Source organism: Denticeps clupeoides, chromosome 1, assembly GCF_900700375.1.
Source record: "Denticeps clupeoides chromosome 1, fDenClu1.1, whole genome shotgun sequence".
NCBI classification, from domain to species: Eukaryota; Metazoa; Chordata; class Actinopteri; order Clupeiformes; family Denticipitidae; genus Denticeps; species Denticeps clupeoides.
In genome coordinates, this window is record NC_041707.1 from 22,423,768 (window position 1) to 22,451,403 (window position 27,636).

At 41.0% G+C, this 27,636-nt stretch overlaps 1 protein-coding gene across 2 annotated transcripts in view; it reads right to left on the reverse strand.

The window, feature by feature from the left end:
* Positions 1 to 2,795: 2,795 nt before the first annotated feature.
* slc8a4b (solute carrier family 8 member 4b) overlaps positions 2,796 to 27,636 on the reverse strand; it is a 59,281-nt gene continuing 34,440 nt past the window's right edge. For both annotated transcript variants that reach the window (XM_028995949.1, XM_028995940.1), the window contains exons 6-10: positions 11,832 to 11,938; positions 8,766 to 8,890; positions 8,278 to 8,377; positions 7,748 to 8,020; positions 2,796 to 6,327 (exon numbers count right to left, since the gene is read on the reverse strand). In XM_028995949.1, the coding sequence (XP_028851782.1) occupies positions 5,948 to 6,327; positions 7,748 to 8,020; positions 8,278 to 8,377; positions 8,766 to 8,890; positions 11,832 to 11,938 (985 nt within the window). In that variant the 3' untranslated portion in view covers positions 2,796 to 5,947. The remainder of the gene's footprint in view (positions 6,328 to 7,747; positions 8,021 to 8,277; positions 8,378 to 8,765; positions 8,891 to 11,831; positions 11,939 to 27,636) is intronic.

Sequence of the window (27,636 nt, forward strand, 5' to 3'; positions counted from 1 at the left end):
ACCAGCTTGCATGCCACATGTGCATTACTGACCCTTTTCCTTCCTTGGACAGTTTTTGGTCCAGAACTCTCAAAGATTGGGTGGGTCTGGAGGTTGTACGGATCATTTCCCACTTCTAACAAATCAGCCTGAATGACAAAAGGCTGCCCAATATACAGCGTGTAAAATAAGAATTGAACTTCTTCATAATTAACCCAACCAAAAAAAAAACATATATGTTCAGTTCCTGTGTAATAAATACTGGGGAACAGTAATAAACATACTAAGTGAAGTTTCTTTAATACTTTGTTCTAAAGTTTTTGGTGATGACAGGACAGGAGAAACAAGATGCCTGCATTGTTTAGGTGTAATCTTTTCTCATTCTTCACAAACAGTATTCAAATTTGGAAGCTTCTGTGGGCCCCTTCTATGAATTGTCTGAAACCAGTTGAGTTTCTTTGGCTCTGTGTGGGATCATTGTCCTGCTGAAACATCCAACCTTGTTTCCACTTCATCATCTTGGCAGATGGAAGCAGATTTTTATCAGGAATGATTTTCCCATTCATCCTTCCGTTCAGTAATGAAATGATGTTTGCCAGTGTCAGCCCGTCTCCCTCCTAACATGGTGTTTATTAAAATCTACATTCTACAAACAGACGACATTCTCCCAGTATTTCACAGGCTGGTCTAAATATTGTGCAGAAATCACGCTTCGACATGCATTTTCAGCAGAAACCGACCCATTGCATTTGTTCATACAGATCAGAGATTGAAGGCCACCTGCTGCTGTAGTTTATCAGCCCCTCAACTACGACACTGAAACATGACCAAAGGACCACTGCAGATCAGATAGTTATTAAGATGCATCCTTGTTGGGTGGCTGCTCATTCGTGCCACCCAAGAATACCCAGACAGCCACTGTCCTGCAGTTGTAAATCTGACCAATGATGAGCAAGAAGAAGGTGTGTTTAAGGGTGTGTGTTGTGTGAGTGTGCACGCACACACCAATGGAAAAAGTTACTTTCATTTTAAAAGCCACTGCACAAAAGCACACTGCAGCCCTGACTGCAGAGCACTGTAGTTCTGAAGAGACAGAACAGGATTACAACAAACAGAAAAAAAATGATTTCATTCCCCACCATCTGTTTTAAAACTGATAAATAAGAGGGGATTTGATTTAAAAATCACTCAAGTGCTGTCGCTCAAAATAGCAACTGCTTATTTGATTTAAATATTACGAAACGCTGATACTACGGTAAGATGAATGGCTCAGAATGTTGTCGGGGAAAAGGATAATATCGGAGTATAATGGCAGCCCTTTTCGCTTCTCATTTAATTTCCCTTGCGCTCCCTGTCTGGAATCTTCAGGGCTTTACTTTCCCACAGTGGAGTGAATTTTCTGAGAGTCCTTTTGGAATTGGGAGAGTTAAATAGTTTTATTTGTTTCTTCCTAAATCTCCCTTGGACATTTTATACTTACTTTGAAAGATTTGAGTACTTTTTATTTTTAATAGTTTCTCCTGTTTTTATTATTGCTATTATCAAATATGGAACCCAAGTATCTCATTTTGTTCTCTTTTATGAACATATCCAACAATGTCATTAAATGTCCATTTCATTTTATAATTATAATGTGGATTTGAAGTGTGTACCTGTGTCCTACTGTTTTTTTTCAGTCTGATTTCAAAATTTGAACCACAGCAGCTCACACTTCCAAGGTTGCGAGTTGGAATACCAGCTCAGAGTTTGCATGCTCTCCCTGTGTTGCCGTGGGTTTCTCCCATGTTCTCCAGTCTCCTTCCACGGTCCTAAGGGACTAGATGAATTGGTGACTATCAATTGTCTGTAGGTGTGACTATATCCTCCGGTAAGCTAGCACCTTGTGTGAGTCTGCACCCTGCTCCCAGTGTCCCAGGACGTGCTCTGGTAGTGACCATGGGACTTGAAGTGGCTCAGCATGGCCCCACCTTGTTTACGTAACAAAAGCATCTGTTCACAGGTGATTAAGGATATTAGTTAAAAGTCTTCCAGTCAATCGACTGTCCTGTGGGTTTTATAGGTAGAATTGTCAAATGACAACTCTCTGGGACTTCTAGTGTTAAGACTAAGTGGTTATTTAAAGTGAGAGAGCAGTTCACAAGGAAAATGGAAAAGGTTCTCTGATGTTTCTATCTGTTCTTACGGAGTAACACTGATGTCCACTCAACCCTGTGGCCGAACCCTGTAGTCCTGGTTGAGGAAGTGGACCTGTGATCTGAACATTGCCGGCTGGAATCCCGAACCACCAAGGTGCCACTGAGCAAAGCACCGTCCCCACACACTTCTCATCGGGCGCCTGTCATGGCTGCCCACTGCTCACCAAGGTTTATGGGTTAAAAGCAGTGGACACATTTAGCTGTGTGCACCATGTGCTGTGCTGCAGTATTTCAAAATTACAATCACTTTTCATTACAAAATACCACTGAGGTGTCAGACATGTCTCCTCAGAGTAGATTTATTTCACTGGCCACTTGTCTTTTCACACCTTCTTCAATTCTGTCTTCCTTTCTTATCTCCAGCCGTCATCATTTTTGCAACAACGGTCTTTGTCGAATTTTCTTTTCCCTTTTTCTTTTCAGAATTCCTCTACTGTGTAGTTTGGATGTCTCGGGATGACAGGGGAATTGGGATGTGTGACTGTTGTGCCTCGTTTTGAGTCAGACGGAGAGAAAATTATGCAATAGATTCCTCTTCTTGAGAACTGTATTTTGCCTTCTTCAGTACATATAGTAGTGATTGAGGCATGAAGCTGCAATAATTAATACTAAAACAGTCAGTTTAATTCAAGTTTAATATATTTTTAAATAAAAGAATGCAAGAAACAAAACCTTCCTCTGTAATACATTTTTTAAAAATAGGTTGGACATTACGTCTATACCACATTTCATAGTTTGGAATGAAAGAAGATGACATGCAAACACAATCTTAGGACATGCGCGCATACGCACACACACACATATAAACGCACACAGAATGAGATGTTCACTAACATTGAATTTCTATTGCTTCTACTTTCAAAACAGTGCAAACTAATACATATCTCCAAAGCAAAGATAATTATAGGGAGGCGAAAAGGAGAGCACTTGGTGGCTGATCATTAAAACTCAAAGGACAGAAACAAATGAAAATTCTTGTAATGTTTATACTGAAGAAATTGCCCTCCTTGAGCACAATGTGATAAGGAAAAACATGCAAGAACAAGGAAACAATGGAAAACAGAGATTAGATATGAAGCAGTATGTGGTCTCTCTCTCTCTCTCTCACACACACACACACACACACACACACACAAACAAACACACAAACACGTAGTAAATCAGGCTGCACTGATGAAACAGCCAGGCTCATTTCAGAGACCCCTATATATGCCACCAACAAGAAAACCTTCACAGACACAGACATAAAAAAAAGTAAACCTTCTCCTCATGCCTCCTCCGCACAACCGTGTAATGCAGTATCGAAGTTCTTCAATACACTCTGACATGGTGAACCGAACAGCAGTTAAATAAAAACAATGTCATTCAAAAACACACACAGAATTCACCTCAAGTAAAAAATGAGCTGCTCTTTTGATCACAGTAAAACGAACCATAATACTGATGGAGCAGCGGTAAGCTGCATATTCTGGGATGTAGGTGGGACGTCACATGTCTGAAAATAATGGCAATAAATGGATGAATAGCCATGTGTTTTATAATTCAGCTTTTTTTTTTTTTGCATGTGAGCAAGATGATTATCACACAATCAGGACGTGTGTGTGTGTGTGTGTGTTTGCTTGCCTCTCTCATTTTTGATAGCTGTCTGACACAGAGTCAGTGACACTCACAATCTCAATATCTGGACTCCTGGGAGCAGAGCCAACAGAAACATCCCATTACAAATGTATCATCAAGGGTGTACACACACACACACACACACATCACATCTTTGTGAGGATGATCTATATGGGTAATACCTATCTATGATATTTATTATGATCTTCAGTCCTTCTGTTCCCAAACTAATTTTGTTGCTGAAATGAACCTCATTAACCAGACAATCATTTGGGTTATTTTTTGATTACATAAAAAAACAAGCATTTTCCTAGTGGAGATCATAGTTTTTGGTTCTCCTGTCTTTGTGAGGACACGTGGTCCCCCTTCACCACATGCACCCTCATCATCACTGGACAAACAAGGATGACTGTCCAGAGGCAGCAGCCGAGCCAGCGATTATAATGGTAACAGCTTCGCTTTCCCAAGATCCTCTCTGTCCTGAGACTTCTGTCTAGACCTCATTAATTACATCCCCTTTCCTTCTCTCAGTCTTTATTTGCAGGTTCATTCAGAAAATGTTTTTTAACGGAACAGCTTTTCAGAGAGATTGCACCAGGGGACACTTGAGAAAGGTACTTATATATAAAGGGATTATTACACAGACACAATCAAACACCATCAACAGACCGAATCAGTGACACTCGCGTACGGTTGCCTAGCAACAGAGGGGCCTAAAAATACACAATCTACGCACAAAGTCTCCTGTAAGAATGTACAAGACTGGATCATCTGCCGCTATTTATAGCAAAGCCCTGGCACGGCACGCCAAATCCATCATCCCCTCTGTCTTTACCAGCCTCATCATTATTCATTTATTCCTGAATGATCTCAGCATCAGTCTTGGTTAAGGGCTGCTGTTTCACATGATCATCTCGGCTTAGCTTTTTTTTTTTTTTTTTACTTTTTCTTTATTTGCCAAGCTTGAACAGTGGCTGACCAGTGAAGACTAAAAATAACTTCTATTAAGTCACACATGCTCATTCTGAAATAACAGTCATGTCAGGTTATAGTGTTCAGGGTAATTAAATGACACCCACAGAAAGAATAATCACACTGGTCAGAGTAACGCTGTCACTTGGTCACATGATACTGGTTTGGGTTGGTTCAGGTGGAATGGGTCAGGTTCAAAAAGGCAGTATCTTGGTGGTTCCTTCTGCGGCTGCCGTAGGGTTTGCTATTCTCACAAACACATACAATACAACTAAATAATAAATAAAGATCATATGCACCATACCACCAAGTACAGAGTGGCCATTAATTAAGAACAAGAAAAAAGGTCCAAAAAGCGCAATAATTTATGATAATGCCATTTCAGTCCATTCAGTCCATGTAGGAGAATACGATCACTGGGACACGCAGATGATAACTCTCATTTCAGAGTTAGTAGGATGGCTGCTGTCAGTGACGCTATTGTTTTTTAATAAGACAGACTGGCAAGTCATACATGTCTGTTGCTTTTGTAATAGTTCATCATCCTTTGGAAGATCCTTCTTTCCTGTTTCTTGAAATTGACTTCTGTGTGTGTGTGTGTGTGTACACACACACACACACACCCACACACACACACACACACACACACACAAAACCTGTGTCAATTGCAATTTTCAGCCCCATGCTGCTGTCTCACACTTTTCTCACATATTGCATGCATTTTTCTCCATATGACTGTTTCCAATGTTCATGTGTCCATTTTCTAAAATAGCATTACAGTTGCACCAAAAACATCACTGATGCACATCACAGAAAAGTAGAAAAAGATAGGAGCTCCTTGAAGGGAAGAAGGGATGCTGGGATTGGCTCAACAGGAGCAAGAGTAGGCCAGCAGCAGAACACTCTACACTTTTTTTTGTTCAAAATTAAGACAAGTTACAGCTGAGTTGTGGTAAGGCAGCATCTCAGAGGGGTTCAGATCCTACTGAAGGTGTGGGCTGCAAAGATGATGAAAGAGGCAGGGACATTGGCATTCTTCCTGCATCTTGTCATTTTTTTTGTAATTCAAGAAATTTTGCCTGTTTTATTATACTTTTAAAACAGATTTTCTCTTATCCACATCTTTCCATTTAGCATTTTTTTCTCTTTTTTTATACAATCTCACAGTCTCCCTCCTCCCTCTCTCAGAAGCTGGGTATGTGACAGTAGGCCTCCAGTGATGCCAGCAGGATATATATAAGCCATAGGCTGATGAAGAGCAGAGAGGTGAGTATCTTGCTAGTCCGAGGGCCGCCCAGCTCCCCCCCAGCCACTGAGGGGCGCCGGCGGTACAGCAGCACGCCGACACAAATCACAGCCAGGGTGGTGAAGAGCGTGACAGAGAACGCCAGCGAGCCGGGTGGCACCTGGAAGCTCTTCCCTTGGGCTCGCCAGTGGACGGCCGCAATGGTCCATGCCACTCCAATGCCCAAGAAGACGTTGACAGCATTGCTGCCGGTCACGTTGCCGATGGAGGCGTCAGCATACTGGTCCTGAATGGCAGCCACTTTACTTGCAAAGGTGTCTGAGAAGAGAACATAAGTTGTTGATTATAACAAAGAACAAGGAGACAGGCATGTAAATGCAATCAAGAAGAACATGTAAAACACACAGAATAAGAGGAGGATGAAATCTCACAATGTGACAACATGATGCAAAAGCAGGGGCGCAGGTGATAAAGAGAGGAAGAAAAAAGGGGAAAAAATGACAGAAGGAAACACAGCCCCGAGGTGCCACATCAAACACATAAGCCTGTTAACAAATGAACACCCTTGAGCTGTAATATCTTCCCCCACCCACCCCGCCTCTCTCTCGCCTAATCTTCATCGCTGAGAAACACACCTGGGCTTCATCTCATGAGAATGTTCAGCTGGATGGGTTATATATAAGCACGTTCATGCGCAATGTTTTATGTAAACATTACATATTCAGTGCTGGATGTTTTGGGCAAAAGATTTGCGTAATGCATGGTTTGCTTTTACATTCATCATACAAAGTACATGTCTAGGAATTCTGAGATCCCCTTTGCCTGGTAAATAATGTCTGTAATAAAAAATAAAATAAAAAACTACAAAATGTATTGAAGATATATCAGTATTTTCAAGTGCAATTAAAATTAGGCAAATTAGGCCTATACCAGTGGGCTGGTATAGAAGTGTATGTTAAAAATGGCATTTGGAGCAATGCAATCAGGGGTAGAAAGAGAAGCTTGCGTATGACCTTTCTGGCATGAATGACAGATTAAAAATGATTAGGATTACTATTTGTGCCTTCAACTTTCAAAATAAAATAAAAGTATTTGCCCACTCCTAGGTGCACCTTGTACTCTTTAAGTCCACAGTCCACAAAATGTGGCCGGTATCTGTATTGAGCGGAAGGCAGTGGGATCAAGTTTTTCTTCCGTATGGAATACTGTGGAGAATGTAGAATTTGAGATGGAGCAACAGACATTCCTGTTCTAATTGCTAATTGGTTCATTCGATAAAGAATGACTTGTGCTTCAAATCTGCAGTTCATACATTTTAAAATTTATTAAGCAACTGCACAATCAATTTGCTGTAAGTACTCTAGGTCAGCAAACATAAGTAAAGGGGCCAATAAATTACCCTGGCCAGCCAATATATAAAGCACAACAGCTTAATAATAATATGAATCCAGAATAATAATAAGGTGATGAATTAAACCAGAATATTGTTTTTCCAACTGATAAATTGGTTATTTACGCTGAGAAGAGGGCATAAGGGTGGTAGCTAGCATAAGAGCACATAAGTAAAATGTAAAAAAGCAACATTCCAAACATGACATGCCATTCCATAAGGGAATATTGGAGACCTCTCCAACAGCATATATCACTCCTCCAGGAGTAAAAAATGGCAATAAATGGTAAAACTAATTCCCTTTATTGGTCTTCAGTGTTGCGTTCAGTGTTAAACACATAAACTCACCTGGTACTGAAGTCCCCAGAGCTACAAACACCACTGCAGTGACAGAATCCTTGAGGCCGACAGTACAGCCAAAGTGTGATGCAAGGTCTCCGGTGATAGCAGTGAGGACGCCGATCAGAGAGATGGAGACGATGAAGCAGGCCCAGCCGTTCCAGTACTCAGTGGGTGGTACAAAGGCAAACAGAACCTTCCAGAAGACGGTGAGGAAGTGCATGATGTAGTCAAAACAAGAGGGCAAACGTTCTTCACCGCTCTCCTCTTCATCATCATCTCCTGGGGATTTAGAAGACAACGTGCAAATAAATGATACATGGCATCTTAGTAAAATGATAAAAGCCATAAATAATATTTACTGTCTTGAATGTATATTTCTCACTAATCAAGTATTGACAAACACATTATTCATATTTTTTCTATTCTATGGTTTTAATTAGATTAATAATGAAAACCAGAATCTATATATTGAGCACAGCCCTGGTAGGATTTGTGCATGTGACAGGAACGTGACCTTCAGACAGGAAGTGGCTAACCTGCGCTCACTGTGACAGCGCTGACAAATTGCTCCCTCCAGCTGCTGCTGCCCACCACCAGTGCCAGGTTTGTCTTCTTAATGAGTTTATCTACGGTGTTCTACACACGCACACAAATACACAAACAAAAACACACACATGTTCAAATCTATAGCATCTGGATATATTTTGTACTTCAATGCCATAAATCATTATTTTGGAAGCCCATCGAATGACTGTAGATAACCTGCCTCTTAATTATTTATACATTTCAGTATAGGCCAGTTGTTAATATTCTGTCATCCTCACTCTAGACACATACAGTGCATGTTACAGATTGGTATAGGAGTGTATTTACTTTCTCAAACCACATATACTTACTTTCATGGGTAACTATTAAATGCAGTATGAAGACATTTACAAGCAAAATGTGCTAAAGCTTTTAATGAAGTGAACATGACATCAAAAGAAATAATCACAATTATTAAGTTATGAGGTTTATTGTGTACCTTAAACTCATAAGACTCCTCTATGACCACTTCCAATCTGGTGTGCTCCCCAAGGCTAGGACAGCCCATCTTCGCCACCTCTTCCTCCTCAGCCCCTACAGCTGGCTTATTCTCATTTGAGTCTCCTAAGAAGGAAAAACTGAATGTTCTCTAAAACATTCATTAACAGTCCAGTGTATCTTGAGCAATCAAGCTTCTAATTCATAGATTCCACAGTACCCACACTATACAACTCACAAAATTCACACTTACAGCCACACCTGTTGCCAGCAACCACTCCTATATATGGAATTAGTTACTGCAGCCCTAACTGCCATGTGTAGTATGAATTTCATGCTAAAACAATATCACAGTGGTGCAACTGACCACTGATGTCTTCATTAACTCCTGCTTGCTATCTTATTTACCTTTTGCAGCAGTTCACATCACATACCATGATTTCTGTCAGATGAAATCTTTCCAAATTACAACAGTCTGTATTTTTCAAGTGAGGACACCAAAAGGGAGGAAAAAACACCATTGGTCAACGGCAATACAGAGGGCCAGACATGTCACAAGAGGACCTATACATGGGAAAAATAATCCAATTGTACAGCTGGGTGCAGCAATATTTTGTTACGTCTAAGTCATTGTTCACTCAACATCGACGTAAACAGGATACGTGACAGATATGATTATCTATCAAAATGTCATTTTCAAACATTTCTTTTTAGGACATCTGCTGTTTGAGCTTAAAAGTCCTCCCTTTGCTTAGTTACAGTTACAAGCAATGGCAATTTTATTGCCATATATAGAAAACAGGCTAAAAGGGGGCTTTAAAGTCGCTCTGCCATTTGCGTTGTATGGGACTTCATGAGAGAGAGAAAAAGTGAGCATCCCAGTGGCCCACTGACTGACATGACAGAAGCAAGCACGTCTCATAAATTTCGAAATAATTGAATCAGAGGGTGGGGTATTTTAAGATGAGAACATCCATTGCGCTGCATCTCCATAATTAACGCGCAACACTCTGATAAGGCCCACGGCTGCCATGCTAAGATGAGACGTTACTGCTCAAATTAATTACTTTCCAAGGTAACATACCTCACGCCTGCAGTTATTAGCCCCTGGAGCCCAGGACTAAAACATATGGGTCCACATTAAGATTATGTAAAAAATAAAAAAAATCTAAAAACAATATGTTCTGTGCAAGTAAATCAGAATGTACTTAAATACTAAAATCCGTATGTCTCTTAATCATCAAGAGAAGCTTACATAATGTGTAACAGAGTCTTCTGTTTTTAGAATGCCTCGCCCCTTTCTCCCTCATCGTCCCTGTAATTCTCCTTGTCTGCTTTTCAGCATAGTGAAATCTGCAGTGATGTATCTATTAGAAGAACCCTAATCCTGGTTGGTTTAGCATTTTAATGAACATGCTGGTGCTCGCTTTCTGAACGGAAGAAGGCGGAGGAAAGGAACAGGGGAGAGATGGAAGCTTTTTAGGTGGTCTGATGATGGTTTAAATGCAGACGCTCTACTGGCTGGTAGGTAGTCTGGCTGCTTGTTTACTGGCCGGCATGTAAACCACCAGAGACCCCCAGACACTCCTCACATACTCATATGCAGTGCATCCAGATGGAAAGTATGCACTTTTTCACATTTTGTTATGTTACAGTCTTATTCTAAAATGGATTAAATACATACAACACACCATGCAACATGAAAAAGGTTTATCAAAAATTAAAAAATTGAGAAATCACATGTACACAAGTATTCACAGCCTTTGCCATTAAGATCAAAACTGAACTTAGGTGCCTCCTGTTTCCCTTGATCATCAGATGCAGATGTTTCTGCATCTTAATTGGAGTCCACATATAGAACAAGACAGTTGATTGGACCTGATTTGGAAAGACACACACCTATCTATAGGCAACGGCAAAGGAATTGTCTGTAACCCTCTAAGACAGGATTGTCTCAAGGCACAAATCTGGTGAAGGTAACAGAAAAAATCTGCTGCTTTGAAGGTCCCAATGAGAACAGTGGCCTTCATCGTCAAGTGGAAGAAGTTCAAAACCACCAGGACTCCTCCTAAACTGAGCAATCATGAGAGAAGGGCCTTAGTCAAGGAGGTGACCAAGAACCTGATGGTCATGCTGTCAGTGCTCCTTAGGTCCTCTGTGGACAGAGGAAAACCTTCTAGAAGGAACACCATCTCTGCAGCACTCCACTAATCAGGTGTGGTAGAGTGACAAGACAGAAGCCACTCCTTATTAAAAGGCACATGGAAGCCTGCCTGGAGATTGCCAAAGGGCACCTGAAAGACTGTCAGACCATGAGAAATGATTGAATTCTTCGGTGTAAATGACATGCGTCACGTTTGGAGGAATTCAGCCATCACTCATCATCAGGACAATACCATCCTTACAGTGAATCACGGTGGCAGCAGCATCATGCTGTGGTAATTTTTTTTCAGCTGCAGGAACTGGGAGTCTAGTCAGGATAGAGGCAAAGATGGCTGCAGCAACATACAGAGACGTCCTGAATGAAAACCTGCTCCAGAGTGATGGTTCATCTTTCAGCACGGCAAGGACGCTAAGCACACAGCCAAGATATCAAAGGAGTGGCTTCAGGACAGCTCTGTGAATGTTCTTGAGTGGCCCAGCCAGAGCCCAGACTTCAATCCAACAAAACATCTCTGGAGAGATTTTAAAATGGCTGCACTAACACTCCCCAGCCAACCTGATGGAGCTTGAAAGGGGCTGCAAAGAAAAATAGGAGAAACTAACCAAGGATCGCTGTGCCAAGCTTGTGGCATCATATTCAAAAAGACTGCTGCATCAACAATGTATTGAGCAAAGGCTGTGAATACTTATGTACATGTAATTTCTATCATTTTATTTTGAATAAATTTGCTAAATCCTCAAGAAGCCATTTTCACATTGTCATTACAATTTACATGTACAATTCTGAATTGATGATAAATTGAAATGAATTCAATCCATTTTGGAATAAGTCTGTAACATTAAAAAATTTGGAAAAAATTATACTTTCTGGATGCACTGTATACATACACAGACACGTACTCACCATGCTTCTGGCCAATCTCCAGCAGGACTGGTTCACCCAGCTCAATGGTGAAGGTTTTATTTTTCTCATATTCCTCATCATCAATTATCTTCACTTCAATTATCTTCCTGCTCAGAGAGAGAAAGAGAAAGAGGGACGGTGGGTGGTGAGGCTAATACACACTTCACACAGTCGAAATAGACCAAAGGGCAAAAGGAACAATGTACAGTTGAGCTCCTTCCATTACAAAATGCATGCAAGCACGCACACACACACACACACACACACACACACAAGCACAAACACTTTACTGGGCACCTAAAAGCCAGTGGTCACCTACTATGAAAAAAATGATAAATAATAAGAGTGCACTGGTTCCTGAGGGTGGGGTTAGGTTGTACATTGTACATTGTTTATCAGATATGTATTTCAAAAGTATTGCCCCAGGCTGTCTTATGTATAATTTGAAACAGAGTTCCTCTACTTTAGCTTCATCTAGATATTAGTTATTCATCTAATTTAAGATGACAGTCACACCCACACAGTAGCTGCACTTAATTCTCAAGCAATTTAAACTGAGGACAAGAGACAAACTGATTCTTCGGCATATATGCACCGCCATGAACCAAGTGCTACGATATCCCACTCCTGCACTCACTTTGCTCACCACACACACTGTGACCCTTCCAATAGACACAACACGCAGTAGAAACCTGTCATGGCTAAATACAGCTGTTCAGTTGTAGTGAGATGTGGGAGCAGGTGCAATGGAACAGAGAGCTGGAGAGAGAAGAGGAGGGAATGAAGAAGATGTCCCGTCTGGATATGTTAAGGCCAGATTAAAAGATGAGCAGAAGTGAGAGAGTGCTAAATGCTCAGAAGAGCACAGGTTATGTTAAGGCATCTAGACTTATAAATTGTGGAAGGTTGAAAAGAAAATCAGCCACGCACACACTATAGGCCTGCTTGTACACTTAAATACCAACATTCAGTGGTTCCGTCTCTCTTTCACACACCAACACACTGATCTCTTGTAAACTCGGTGTTCCTCTCTGTTTGATGTTGTGGAGTACACGCTGCACCCAGGAACCCACCTCCATCTCTCTCTGTCACCCTGTCTCATCCCTTTAAAGACTATTTAAATAACATTTGCCCCCTTGCTGCATCTGATCAGCACTTGGATCCAGGGTGGGTGAGAGACTGTGAGTCTTCTGAAGAATTGCAACAAATTATTCATTATTGTCTGGGACTCAGAAGAGAACACATTATCAACTCCTTACTTTCTGAATCGTTTTATGAGTGGTGTTGCCAATTCAAATATCATCCTATATCCTTGCCATGTCACTGTGGGGGATCAGACTGCAAAAAGACATACTGAATATTAGCTCCCACTCTGGAAGTGTGTAAATCTGTCCATGGCCGTGAGAATTCCATCACAGCAGTCAGTTGACACACACAAATTTAGATCATTTGTGTGTGTGTGTGAGTGGGTGAGAGTGCATGTGAGTAAAGTTGAGATTTGTTGTTAGATTGCAGTATTACACATAAAGTACTGCTTTCTAGACCAGAGCCGCTCCACTTTATCCCAGCGGCTACAGATCTTCTACACAGTGAATTAATCAGACTGAAAGCTGGGCGAAGTACATACTGATGCTGCTGGGTTTGAGAGAGTGGGCTGCAGTAGCTGCCAGGCTCACTTCAGGTCGTATTTCTGTTCATGGCAGCGTGATTTACAGTACGCACTCGGGTGTGAAGGGTGGCATATTGCAGATATGCAGCACTCTCCAATCTTTCTCTGATGTTTCTCAGGACCCAAACTAAACCGATCTTACTCCGTAAATTCTCAACCATTCACTTTCCATAACTGCTTTGTCCTAAGCAGAGTTGAGGCTGCTATCCCGGGACACTAGGTACCGGGTGGTGACTAACCTAGGGCATGGAGCACACACCATTCTCGCATGCCTACAGACAATTTGCCAATTCCTCTAGGGTGCATGCCTCGGGACGGTGGGAGGAAACCAGAGAACCCGGAAGAAACCTTGCGCTAAAACTGCGAGAGCACACAAATTCCGCACACACAAAGCTGGAGCCAGGATTAGAACTGATGAGCATGTCGCTAACGACCGTGCCACTGTGCGAACCTGTCCATCAGCAATTAAATAAAATTACACGAAACCAATCAAACATTTTCTCTTACTGAGGAGCAGCTAAATATTACCAACAACCGCAAATTCGTACAGAAATTGCCCCATTTGTCTCATTATTGAGTAAAATGTGTTTTCCTCATGTTTCTTCTAATTGCCTTCCTCCTAATGTGCTTGGCCCTTCCTCTCAAACTCTTGGCAACTTTATTTTTATCCTTCTAACCCTTTCATACATTGTAGTCGCCTCTGAAAACCTATGCCTCTCTTTCTCTCGCCATTTCCATTCTTTTCCTCTTATTTTCTTGACTGGATTCCAGAAGCTCAATTAAGATGTTCCCTGCGGTGTACTCTACCTCAGCCTGTGTTTAAGACTCACACTGGCAACAGAGGTCACCTCTAACCAAAAACCTAAAGTGTAAAACCCCGCAAAACACCCGCAAGCTTCAATAAATGAAGGAAGGACTAAGGGAAAAAGGACACATTCAACGCTGCTAGCTAACAACATCACATGTCCATCAAATGTGTAATGAATTATTCTATACATTAGTTATATTTAAAGCAATATTAAATATATTTTCCATGTAAACATTTTATCATGTAATATAATGCTGACAGAGAAAAAACAAGGTGTGGTTAGTTAACATTTTCTCATCAAAGTCTACAATTAATTGTTCATAAAACCGATAAAATTCCTAAAACAATGCTCTGGCCTAAGCGAATGAGTCTGTCCTGGGAACACCAGCCATTCTGTGGAGACATAACTCTTACTAGAACGAATGCCACTGAAGTGCAGCTGCACCATTTGCTAAATTATTAGATCAGTTCACATATATCAGTTCACATGCTCATTGATGCTCATTCCTAAAAAAAAACAGGAGCAAAAACTGTAAAGGAAGCAGAATGCAAAGAACCCAGGTGCTGAGTTGAAAAAGTGAGGAGAACGGAAGTGGGCTGGACTCGGTCACAGCCTTTAAGCTCCACTAGGGAACAAAATTTAAAGTGGCACCAGGGAGGGTTTCTCATTTCCTTGAGTGTTTTTGATTCTCAGCAAAGCCACTTTTATATGTCACCCCTGACTGAAGCTTTAAATCTCTCCTGCTTCCTGTTCCACAACAGCAAAGAGTTGCTGTTTAATAGAATGAACTTCTTGCCTCGAAGCTCTGGAAAAACTTGTGGGAATATAGACTGATTTAAAGCCAAATTGCACATCTGTCTACCAACCCCATTTTTCATTTAATTAATTATCATTTGGTTCATGATCTTGCTAATCAAAAGCACTAAAATGCATGAATGTAATTAACACAGATAACACACCACACACAGGCAACAAATCAATATCTTGATGGTGGCTGACAACAGCAGGACATAAACAGAAAAGCGCCAGATATGATCAGCGGTTGACCCTCATATGTTGTGTTCTAAAGGAACAAGCTGCATGTGTTGCCTGTGGTGTGTGTGTGTGTGTGTGTGTGTGTGTGTGTATCACAAGCAACAAATGTAGCTTGTTCCTATGGAAGTGTGTGAAAGTAATTTTGTCATTGTGATACACTGCAGCACTGCACAGGGTGCATACAACTAAATGTGGCACAAAAGTATCTTCTCGTGCCTCTATTACAGTTTTTCTCAGTCGCTTTGGTGCGTTTCTCAGATCAGAATTAAAATTCTCATAACTATTAGTTCAACCTCCACAACATTTAGTCATTTGTGCACATCATCGTAGCAATTTCTCCTTTCTCTGAACAAACTGCAAATGTATCAGTTGCTTTCATATATTTCTTTGCTGTTTTTTTACATTTTCATTTGCTTATGTCAGTCAAAATTAATTATACTTATGGATGCTGAATAGTCATTCTCAATAAAACTAATAGTCTTACTTTCAATGCTTGAGTCATTACACACAAAATTGTTGAACTAGATATCAAATGTCAAATATTAAGCAAATTCTATACCTTTCTTTAACATTTTTTCCTGGAAATGTCTCCTAAATTGAACAATTGATCTCAGGTGAATTTCAGCTGTCACTCATGCTAGCAGCCATGGATGCAGCATGGGACAACATCACAGCAGAGTCCTGCAGAGGATGGATTCGCCACTCCAGGAGATACTTTTCTCGCTGCATTGCGAGGGATAACATCCGTTGTGATGTAGATGAAAATATGTGCTGTAGAATTACGAACACTTCTATACAGTAAAAATGTCAAACGTACTTATTCAGTGTCTCAGTTACTCCCAAAACTCTCATAACATCTACAGTAACTTTACTGCACATTTCAAATGGCTGTACAAGTAGGGCATAGTGCTGACTTGAGCATTTTCAGGTGTCACCAAATATTTTTGCAATGGAAAACACTGAAATTATAAACTGTCATAGTGAAAACATGACAAAGCCATTTGACTATCCACAAAAGCCATTTGACTATCCACAAGATGGTGTCAAGACTTTTCAGTTTGATGGCACTGACAGTTTCATTGACATGAATACTTGCTTTTGAGCAATGGATTATCAATTTTGAGCATGTGACGTGCTTTTGCAGGCTATCCACTAGGTTTTGCAGTTTGCACTAATTGTTTTGAGAAATGCACTAACTGCTGTGCAAATGTTAATAGTGTTCTAAGAAACGCACCAAAGCGACTGAGAAAAACTGTAATACAATTACTGACAATAAAGTCAACAATAAATACACTCACAACGTATACACAAACAAATCCAGGGGACCAGGAGAATCATGCAACATTGAGCACTGAGCCACAGTGCAAAATAAAGACAGCAGAGAAACAACATGTTCTTTCACACAGTGGAGCTCACTGAGGCAGTAGCGGGCAAAATGGTTCCAAATGGATAAATTAGTCATGATGGATGACCAAAAAAACAGACAAGACAACAACAACAAAACGTCAAGCCAAACAGAAAATAACATTGATTATCTTTCTCTTTGTCACGCCTGAGGTGCAGGAGAACAATGGACGGCGAGGAGTTGAATGAAATATGAACAGAGTTTATTTGAGGTACAGGGAAACAGTAATGTGAAATGATCCAAGGTGGGGATCTCTATCTGTACTGCAGGTCCCTAGGCAGGGAATGTGATCAGGGACCTACAACCCAGACATGAGAAGGACAACGGCAAGTGCACACTATGGGATGAGGACTTACCAGGAAGTTGTGTCAAAACATGACACGCAGACACAAAACATGACACGCAGACATGGACACAAACCCTAAGGGTGCAGACGGGCCACTCTTGCATTCATTGTTGGTGGATGATGGGAGACCCATGTGTTTTTTGTGTATTGAACAGTCCTCAAAGTGGAATAATAAAATGTACAGGTGTTGTGTCAAAACTGAGCATCTGGCAAATATTAAAATTGGTCCACAAGAGGGTCTGCAGCCTGTAAGTGTACACCTTTTTTTCTATAGCAAACTGTCATAATAAACAAATAAACATAACCTTATCCCATAACTGTATTATTTTAACTAATCAACATCCAAGATTCTAATAAATTAATAGTTAAATACACTTATACAACATTTAAAATAATGGCAGATGAAAGTGATAGATTAAGGGTTTTAGCAATCAGGATGATTACCTCACACACTGACACACAAAAATACTCATTCCATACACACTGTTCACAACATATCTGTAATCCTGCCAGATGTGGCCCACATAGAGCTACATTTTCCAGAGGGCTCCAGCCTCTATACTCATCGTACCTTAACTATAGGTCTGGGTGCACATTATTTAACTCATTGTGATATGCTATGTTAGTAAGATTATGTTGTCTTCCACATCCAGTATCCTGTTTTTACAACAAACATGTCAAATGTAGCTGAAATGACAATAAAGCTAACTTGACTTTACTTGACTTGGCATGTTAGAAATAATTTTAAAAAATTAAGAGCATGATAAAAATCATGAAACAAACCAATTGCACCAATGTTTGGAATATGAATTCTATCAATATATTCATGCCTAATCCATGCACAAATCCCAGGTATCAGTGGGATTACAGCATGCAGGCTAAAGCAGAGCATTTCAATATTCAGGTCTATGCTGAAGGGATTTGATTATGTCTTAATTTGATTAAGCGACCATATAATATCAGCACCCTCTTTAGACTCCTTTGTTAAATACATCATTGGGTCTGTTAAAATCATTATACATTTCTATAGAATGTATAAAGCAGTGATTTCAGAAGATTCACTCACATTTTCTCTCTCAGGTTAAATATTCTGTATGAAATAATCTGAATTCACAGGTATTTTATTTTGAATAGGATACACAACCATGAGACGTTTGTGATTATTGTTCATATAGTTCTGTAATATTTATGGGTGAGGTTAGAAAAGTTTTGTTACACTGAAGAGGTTAGACACTGGTAATGCACATGTTCCATCATTCTACGATAGAGTAGAGAGAAAGTGTTACATGCAAACTATAGCATTGTGAGAAGAGTGAGCGTGAGCATGTAGGTATTACATGAATGTATGTATCCTAACAGTGAGTAGCAGCGCTGGTGCTGGATGAGCCACAGGCTTCAGAGAAATTCATGTTCTCCTTTATGATCCACCTGCTCTCTCTTTAATTCCAAAAATCCCTCCCCTTCCTCCCCCTCTCCTTCTGAAATGAAAGTAAAATTCAATTCAAAGGCCGGTCTCGCTCATACACACACATATACACACACACAGCAAAACAATGATGTGTGACATGTTGGACAGAGACACTGATGTAGCAGGACGTATGAGCTGGGTGAGTCATGGTGGTGGCCATGTCACTGTGGCAGCTCTCACCCTGATCTACACTGGCACTCCAATAGGCAGCAGGGAGCAAGCAGACAGGGGGCCGCCTGTCCCTACAGCGCCCAGCCCAGACCCTCCCCCCTCAGCGTCAGCTCTGACTCTTCACTAATGCTGAGCTCAGCAATGCGACTCTTCAGGAAACTCCCATCTGGACGGATGAAGAGAATCCGTATTGGAGAGGCATCAGGGTGATTTGGGTCTCGCTGTTATTATCATGTTTGTTGAACGCTGTGCCACTGTGCTCTAATGGGATACTTCAGAAATATTCCCAAGGTGGTTGATACTATAGAAAAATTCTATCCTTTGGTTGCTGTTAAACCACCAATGTCTACTTTTATAGCGTTAATCTGTCACCTTCACTTTGGTTTCCTGTGCTCTGTATGACAAGATGGTAAGTTTGCAGTGAGATGTTTCCAGTGTGGGCTGTGTGCACTCTCCCATACAGTCACTGACAAAAGTTTTGTCGCTTATCTATTTTGTAGAAACACCTGCTATTAACCTTTGAATTAATCAATTGGTGTTGGAAATAGCTCAAATGAAAAGCCAAAGCCCTACCAAATGATGTTCAATGCATTGAAATTAATTAGTTCCACTGAAAAAAATATATATCATTTAATCAAGACAGAAAGGTCAAATTTTTGTCTATACAGAAATTGAACAAATTTACTGCAAATACAAAAATATGTCAGCAAATTAAGTAAATTCATATCTTGTAGGACTTCCATGAGCTTGAAGGACTGCATCCATGCATTTTGTCAAGGATTTATACAATTTATTGATGAAGTCATCAGGAATAGCAAAGAAAACAGTCTTGCATGCCTCCCGGAGTTCATCAATATTCTTTGGTTTCGTCTTCCATGCTTCCTCTTTCATCCTACACCACACATGCTCAATGATGTTCATGTCTGGTGACTGGGCTGGCCAATCCTGGAGCATCTTGATCTTCTTCGCCTTGAGGAACTTTGATGTGGAGATGGAAGTATGTGATGAAGCAACATCCTGCTGCAGAATCTGGCCTCTTTTATGGTTGGGAATATAAATGGTAGCTAAGATTTCTTTGTATTTCAGACCATTGATGTTGTCTTCCACCCTGCAGCTCTCTCGCACACCACCAAACTTCACTGTGAATCTCGGATCCATGTGGGCTCCAGTAGGTCTCCTTCAATATTTGCGACGACTGTGGTGTAATTCAACAGAAGATTCATCTGAAAAATCCACCTTCATGAGGGCCTTGGCAAATGCCATTCGGTTTTTCAATTGTCTTTTGTTTAGTGCTGGCTTCTGGACACTGATTCAAACATGGAGGCCTTTTCGAGACAAACTGTTCTAGTTGACACAGGGACTTCAGGTGACCAGGTCTCGTGGAATTCTGCTGCAGTGGAAAATGGGCTAGCCTTGAATTTTCGAGCCAACAAACGGTCCTCTCGAGCAGTTGTCTTGCGGGGTCTGCCTGACTTGGGCTTGTGAAAAACATCTCCAGTCTCTTTATCCTCTGTATTTGACGCTGAGACACATTGAAGGTGCCTGCCAGCAGCAGTTGATCTGGTCTTCTGCCTCTTGATAATCAACACTTTAGTCTCAGGGTGAGACCTTAGGCATGTTTGCAGAGGTCTAGTTGCAGTTGATGTGAAGGTCTAGTGTACTGGGGTTCTTTTTATACCCAAATTAGACCTAATTGATCAATTATCAGTCACAGGTGAAGCTCACATGATAAGGCGACAACGCTTATGTCTTGGAAAACCTCAATGGGTCAAGCTTTGATTTTTAGAATACTTTTTGACAGTTTCATTTTGCACTGAAAAATTATTACAAAAGCTGTTGATGAGCTGTTGAAATTAGCAATTTCTTGTAAAAATATGAAATATATTTCAGTGGCACTTGAGGTCAATTTGTACACAAGCGACAAGACTTTTGTCAGGGACTGTAGACACTTGCTGCTTCAAAAATATGCTTTGCTTTGTGAAACAATATAGAATGACACCAAAAATAATGATGATATTAATAAACCACATTGAAAACTGAGTCAGTAACATTAGTTTTTTCTGAGTTTCTTCTACTTTCCTACACCACTCATGTAGCCAGGCCCCCACCTCATCCTCTGCTTTTTTCTTGTACTCATGTATTTTTAAGCTCCACCCTCTCTCTCATCCTTCATTACCTATTTATTCACTGGGAAAATAAATGTCTTTCTGATGGGGTGAGAACACCGTGGTGCAAAATGTGCTCATTAACCATGATTCACTGTGAAGCTGGGTGACTCTCCAGAAGCTCAAGGTGAATGCGTGATTGGCTAAGAGGCCCTGCCACCATGCCAACAGCTGCAGCCGCTGGTGTCCCCAAACTGTCAACCCTCGCCAGTTTTACCGGCATTAGGAACTGGTCCAGTTCACCTGTAACCTTTCATCCAGCCTCTCAGCCATCGCTTTGTCTCCCACTTATATGTAATTCACAGCCATATATATGCATTCTATCATATATTAAGTGCCCTACTATGTTTCCACATGCATGATCTATACATGACCCATCAGCCAGAACATTATCACCACATAATATAGAGTAGGTCCCACTTTTGCCATCCAAACAGCCCTAATCCAAGGCCTGCTGTGGTGTCTTGTAGCAGGCCATCAGAAACAGATCCTACAAGTCAACACTGCTTGTTATTTCACTACACCAGTACTGTAATACATGCAATTTCACAGGCAAATTCTTACAGTAACCTGCAGTTTTTTACTGATATACAGCACATTAATCTCTCCATTTCATACAAACACACACACACACAAAACCTCTTACATTCCAACAATTTTCAGGGTTTACTGCTGCTCTGACCAATCATTCACCATAAGCCAGCACTTATCTAATGCCTCAGATAAAAGCCTTTCTCCAGCCACTCCGTCCTCTCCCACAAATTAATCTTTATTCATATGGCCTTCTGCCACGCCCAACATTTCCATTTCACCCGCCTCATTTTAACTCCACCTCAACTTTTTTTTATTATTCTCTTGCCATCATTCATAACTTCTCTTTGAACCCTTTACCCTGAATCTGCTGACCCCTAGCATGCAAACTGCACGCAGTAACCAAACAGAATAATTGTGGTCTAAATAATTTAAATAGACTAATACAAATGTTTTTAAATGCTGCCATGAAGTGCCATACAGGGTCACCAGGGTGTCCCACACCCACACACGCTTCAAGAACACACCAACCTGAGCGGATCACGGAAGCCTTTTGTCAACACTGTGTTGTGCTAATTAAGCCATATTAAATTCGGAGCAGACGGTGCGGGATCGCCGCCTGGATCACCCTGATAAGATGAGCATGGTGACGATGAAAAGACACAGACAGAGGGCGGACAGGAATAGAGATGCAGAAAGACAAATGGTTGCAACAAAGAGATGAAAGCTCTGCACAGTCAACATGAGGCCTGTTCCTGCTTCGTCTCTGTTGTGTAGCAAAGCAGATTTTCCAGGTTCCCCCCAACATTAGCAACACTAAACGTTTCCTTGTCATGCAGATAAATGTCTGTAAGCAATACAAAAAAAACTAAACAAAAAGGAGAGTGGGAGCCAGAAGAAAGTAGGTTTAGGTGAGCGTGGGGTGGTAAAAGGTTAATGAATATTGGTAATTGATTCTGTCTGAGCTGACACCCCCTTTTGAAAATGAGGAAGAGAGTAACTTTATAATTACTTAAAGCCTGCGTTCATATTTTATTTGCACTTCCTACTTATTGCTTTGGTAAAATAAACAATAAATGTCCTACATTTATCATAGCCCGAAAGTAAACTGCACTGAATATAATTAAATACTGATAGAGAGATTTATTGCTGGTAAGAATTTTTCTCAGTTTTTTTAAGCTGGAGGGTGAAGACTAAGCTCTGCATTCATTTAATATGTTGGCTCATGCAATGAGAATCCAGGGACCTAAAGCTCACAGCGGCTCACTTATGTCCAGTATCTAGCCTGCCTCCACCCCTCTCACTCACTGTTCACACTGCATCACACTCTCATAGCAATGATTTCATCCTCCCGCACCAATACATTTAAATTTGCATTGCTCCATTTACATTTACATTTAAGGCATTTGGCAGACGCCCTTATCCAGAGCGTGCTTTCTAGTTACCATCGATGAAGAGAACAGTTCTGGTTCACTAGGACCCCCAACTATGAATACAATCTTTTTATTTACTCTTGTTGTACATTCTGTACACAAGTCAGGCAATAAGAAGGTTACAAGTTCATCTAAATATTCTCTAAAGAGGAAGGTCTTGAGCTGCCGTTTGAAAATACTCAGTGACTGAGCTGTTCTGACCTCATGGGGAAGTTCATTCCACCACCGAGGGGCCAAGACGGAGAAGAGTCTGGATGAATATCTTCCTTTTACCTTCAGAGATGGGGGGACCAAATGAGCAGTACTGGAGGTTTGGAGTATACGAGGTGCAGTGCGAGGTGTATCTCTAGTGTAGCTCCAGTGCTAAATATATACTCCACAAAAGACATTCTCATGAAATGTAAAGTAAAACTTTCATTTATGAGGCTTTTTGCAGGTTAGGCTTTTCTAACTTTTCATGTAATGGTGGTGGTTGTAGCCACCACTTGCCTTTGAACCACAATACCACAAAGTCCCAGGTTCAAACCCCACTTACTACCATTGTGTCCCTGAGCAAGACACTTAACCCTGAGTTGGTCCAAGGGGACTGTCCCTGTAACTACTGATTGTAAGGGTATCTGCTAAATGCCATAAAGGAAAATGTAACTCAGAGTTACCCAGAGTTATACCCAGAGTTCTTGCTGTGAGCACAAAGTAGAGCAAACTTCACATTTATTACTGTCAACAGGCTTTTAGTGTTGAGCACTAAATGTAGTATTCTCTAGTAGTTCATTCATCTCTCATTCATCTTGCACTTGTACTAGCAGTAGATGTTATTGACTTTTTGTACTTTAAGGACCCCCGGAAAACCTTGTTTTCAAAAGTTGTTCTACTTCTGGTGACTTTATATTTTCTTTCATGCTGGGATAAGAAGGAATACTTTTTAGCACCAGAAGAATAACCACGCCACATTGGGCCAACCTTCCCATTAGCTCATAATGGCCATATACTGTATATGTGGTATGTATGTTTTTTTCAGCTGCCTACATTTTCTATGTTTGTGTGTATATAAGTGAACAGGGTGGTTTTAAATAGGCAGGGAAGCAGTGGAATGAAAGGGTCCAGACTCAGGGCTCTCATCAGGGTCATCAGCCAGCACGGCTCCAGCTTCATGGATCTCTGATCTTTAATTATAGATACTGTGTGTGTGTGTGTGTGTGTGTGTGTGTGTGTGTGTGTGTGTGTGTGTGTGTGTGTGTGTGTGTGTGTGTGTGTGAGAGAGAGAGAGAGAGAGATCAGTAACAGGGGCAAGTACTTGGAAACACACTATGGACAAACACAAAGTGTTCAGGGGTTAAAGAGCAAGAAACAGGGGTGAAAGAGGAAGGGAGAGAGCATTAGGCACACTGATAACAAAGAGGTGCTGCGGTAAGCAGTTTAGCGAGCCATTTAAACATGCACTAAGTTTAAAGTGCAGAGAGGGAGCTCTGAGCCTGTCAGTAACGTTGTTCCTCAGGAGACGCCGGTCTTTGGCTGAAGAGAAAAATTCCCTAGTTCTAGTGCAACTGTCCTTACAGCAGCCAGGAAATAAGAGGTGAACGTGAACATGGGTGGGCATGAACGTGTGTGCGTGTTCGCGCACACACACACACACACACACATTCATATAGTGGGTGGTGAAGGTGTGTGTGCTTTTAGGAAGCCGAAATTGCACACAGCTGACCCTCATCTACATCTCAGACATGTAGGAGGGCTTTTAGCACATGGCCGAGCCGTGTGTGGGCACTTTCATCTCAACATTCACCCAGAGCCTTTTATAGAGCCGTAAGGTTTGTTCACCTTCACACTCTCACACACACACACACACACACACACACACACAAACTAGAGCCATAATGTGTAATTAACAAATATATGACTGTGACACTAACTATATTCTACGTCAGTAGCTGTGCGCTTGTACCCTTCATCCCACTCTCAAGCCCCAATGCACAGTATTTATTTTTGTCTTTATGCAACTGAGGTCCTGTGTGTTTATTTTTCCTATACTGTTCCCTCAAACACTAGAACTTCCCAACAGTTTACCTTTTTACTTCTATCTGATATTTAACAAAACTCCATTTACTCACTCACTCACTCACTGTCCTTAACTAGTACTGAATTCACCCAATTTACACACACCATTCACTCTGTCAGCTACTCACCAATCTACCTAGTATACTGGGGAGGAAACTGGAGAACCCGAAGAAAACCTGGACCAACCTGCACTGGTCTGAGCAGGGATTTGACCTCACAAACTTTTCTTTATATATTTAGATAAATGAATTATTGCTTTTTATTAAATAACTTTTGTTTGGTTTTGCCCTTGTTTGCTCTTGGGATATTTTTTTCTAGTGTAAAAGTGCAAATAATATCTTTTTTATTTTTAAATAAATTAAGAAAACACACAAGTGAACAATTTCTGGTTATATATTATTATTAAAGCATAAACAACTCCACACAACCACACCAAACATTTTAAAAGTTGGATATGGATATGGCACTATTCAAATTCAGGGCCTAAGAGGTGTGTATCAAGAGTGTTTGAGTTCTCATCAATTTTGCTTTCACATCAAGATTATGTGTATTTTGGTTTTATTAATTTTCAATTAATTACTCAGCCCTTTCTATTAATTTCTATTCTACTGACCAAGCACCATATTCTTGATAAACAATTAATTAGCTGTGGGTGGTGTATGCATGCATCACTGCTGCCTTGTAGCAAGATCCATGGAGGGAATGATTGTTTGATTACTGCGCTTGCTGGTGCTCTGGGTTTTTAGCTGTGTATTGATTTGTTTTTCGTTGTGCCAATAACTTGAGCTGAATAATTTAATGTGTGCGAGGCACAAAAACGCTTTCTTTGTGTTTCCTCCACCCTTCCTTCTGTCTCATTATTATTTATGAAATGTTATGTTCTGTGATGAAAAGTGCTCCTAATTTTCCATAGCTTGTTAAAGATTTATATTTTCCACTGTGGCTTTTTCAAACTGAGGCCTTTTGAGATTAAATTGTCTTTTGTACGCCTCTTGCCGGATGTTAGCTCGCTCTCTCTCTCTCTCTCTCTCTCTCTCTCTCTCTCTCTCTCAGACACACACACACACACACAAACAAGAGCCTCCAAAACTGAGAGCTACTAATTTTGACAAAGAGGATTCTCTAATTCTCCCCCTTGAGGACCACCAGTGTGTGAGTGTTCTGCTGCTAACCTGGCTTGATCACTGCCAATCATTTCCGTCTATTTTCCAACTATTTTAACTTCATCCATTTTTAAGAAAACCACTGGACAGGCCTTCAGTCCACCTGGAGAATATGCTAATGCAATATGAAAAAAAGCCAAAATGTAAACTTGTCATGACCCGGGCCAGAAGGAAGGGGTCCAGCTCCGGACCAGAGTTTCACATTAGTCCTGTGCAATGTTCCCTAATCATTTTCACCTGTGTCGAATGTATAAAGCTGCCCTGGACGTTCACCATGTTATTGGATGTCTACCCTGTCCTGTTCTTCACTCATTAAACCCCAGGTTTCATCTCCGTTCACCTGCCTCGTCATACCACCATGGTTGTGACAAAACTACACTGAGGATTTATAATTGCAATATCTGGGATGCTATCCCTGTTTAATTGCTGTGCCGATCACATCTCTTTGTTGACCGTCGCTCCAGCACTGTGCAGTCAACTTAACACTCGGCCGATGTCTTGAGTTTATTATTCACCTGTTTACATTTACATTTATATTTAAGGCATTTGGCAGACGCCCTTATCCAGAGCGACTTACAATGTGCTTTCATGTTATCATCGATGAAGAGATCAATTCTGGTTCACTAGGACCCCAACTATGAATATAATCTTTTCATCCACTCTGTTGTAGTTTCTATACACAAGTCAGACAATAAGGTTACAAGTTAATTTAAATAATCTCTAAAGAGGAAGGTCTTGAGCTGCTGTTTGAAGTGCTCAGTGACAGGGGCCAAGACGGAGAAGAGTCTAGATGAGTGTTTTCCTTTGACCTTCAGAGATGGAGGGACCAGGCGAGCAGTACTGGAGGCTCGGAGTATACGAGGTGCAGTTCGAGGTGTAATAAGGGCTGTGAGGTAGGATGGTGCTACTCCATGTTTGGCTTTGTAGGCCAGCATCAGTATTTTGAACCTGATGCGTGCAGCTACTGGGAGCCAGTGGAGGGAACGTAGCAGAGGGGTGGTGTGGGAGAATTTGGGAAGGTTGAAGATCAGTCGTGCTGCTGCATTTTGTATGAGTTGCAGAGGTCGGATGGTGCATAGTGGTAGACCAGCTAGAAGGGAGTTACAGTAGTCCAGTTGTGAGATTACTAAGGACTGAACCAGTAGTTGGGTGGCCTGGGTTGACAGATAAGGGCGGATTCGTCTGATATTCTACATGAGCGGGAAAGATTGCTGATGTGAGTCAAGAAGGAGAGTTGGTTGTCTGTTCCCCTCTCTATTTACACCACCCTCCGGTGCCGTGCCATTGCCAGTTATCTGTAGTCATGAAGGTGTGATTTAATATATGCAGATGATGGCATTTATTGAGCATTTTCTGGTTAATGTTTCATGTTTCTAATAAGTAAACCTATTTATTCATACCTACCATGACATGCCACTTTCCCGGAACCCAACACAGGCATGTCGGCAAAGCCATATTTTAATTAAAGTTAATAAAAGGGCATGTCCCCTGGAATTTGTTATATTTTTGCAAATCTCTGTGCAATTTTGACACACACACACACACACACACACAC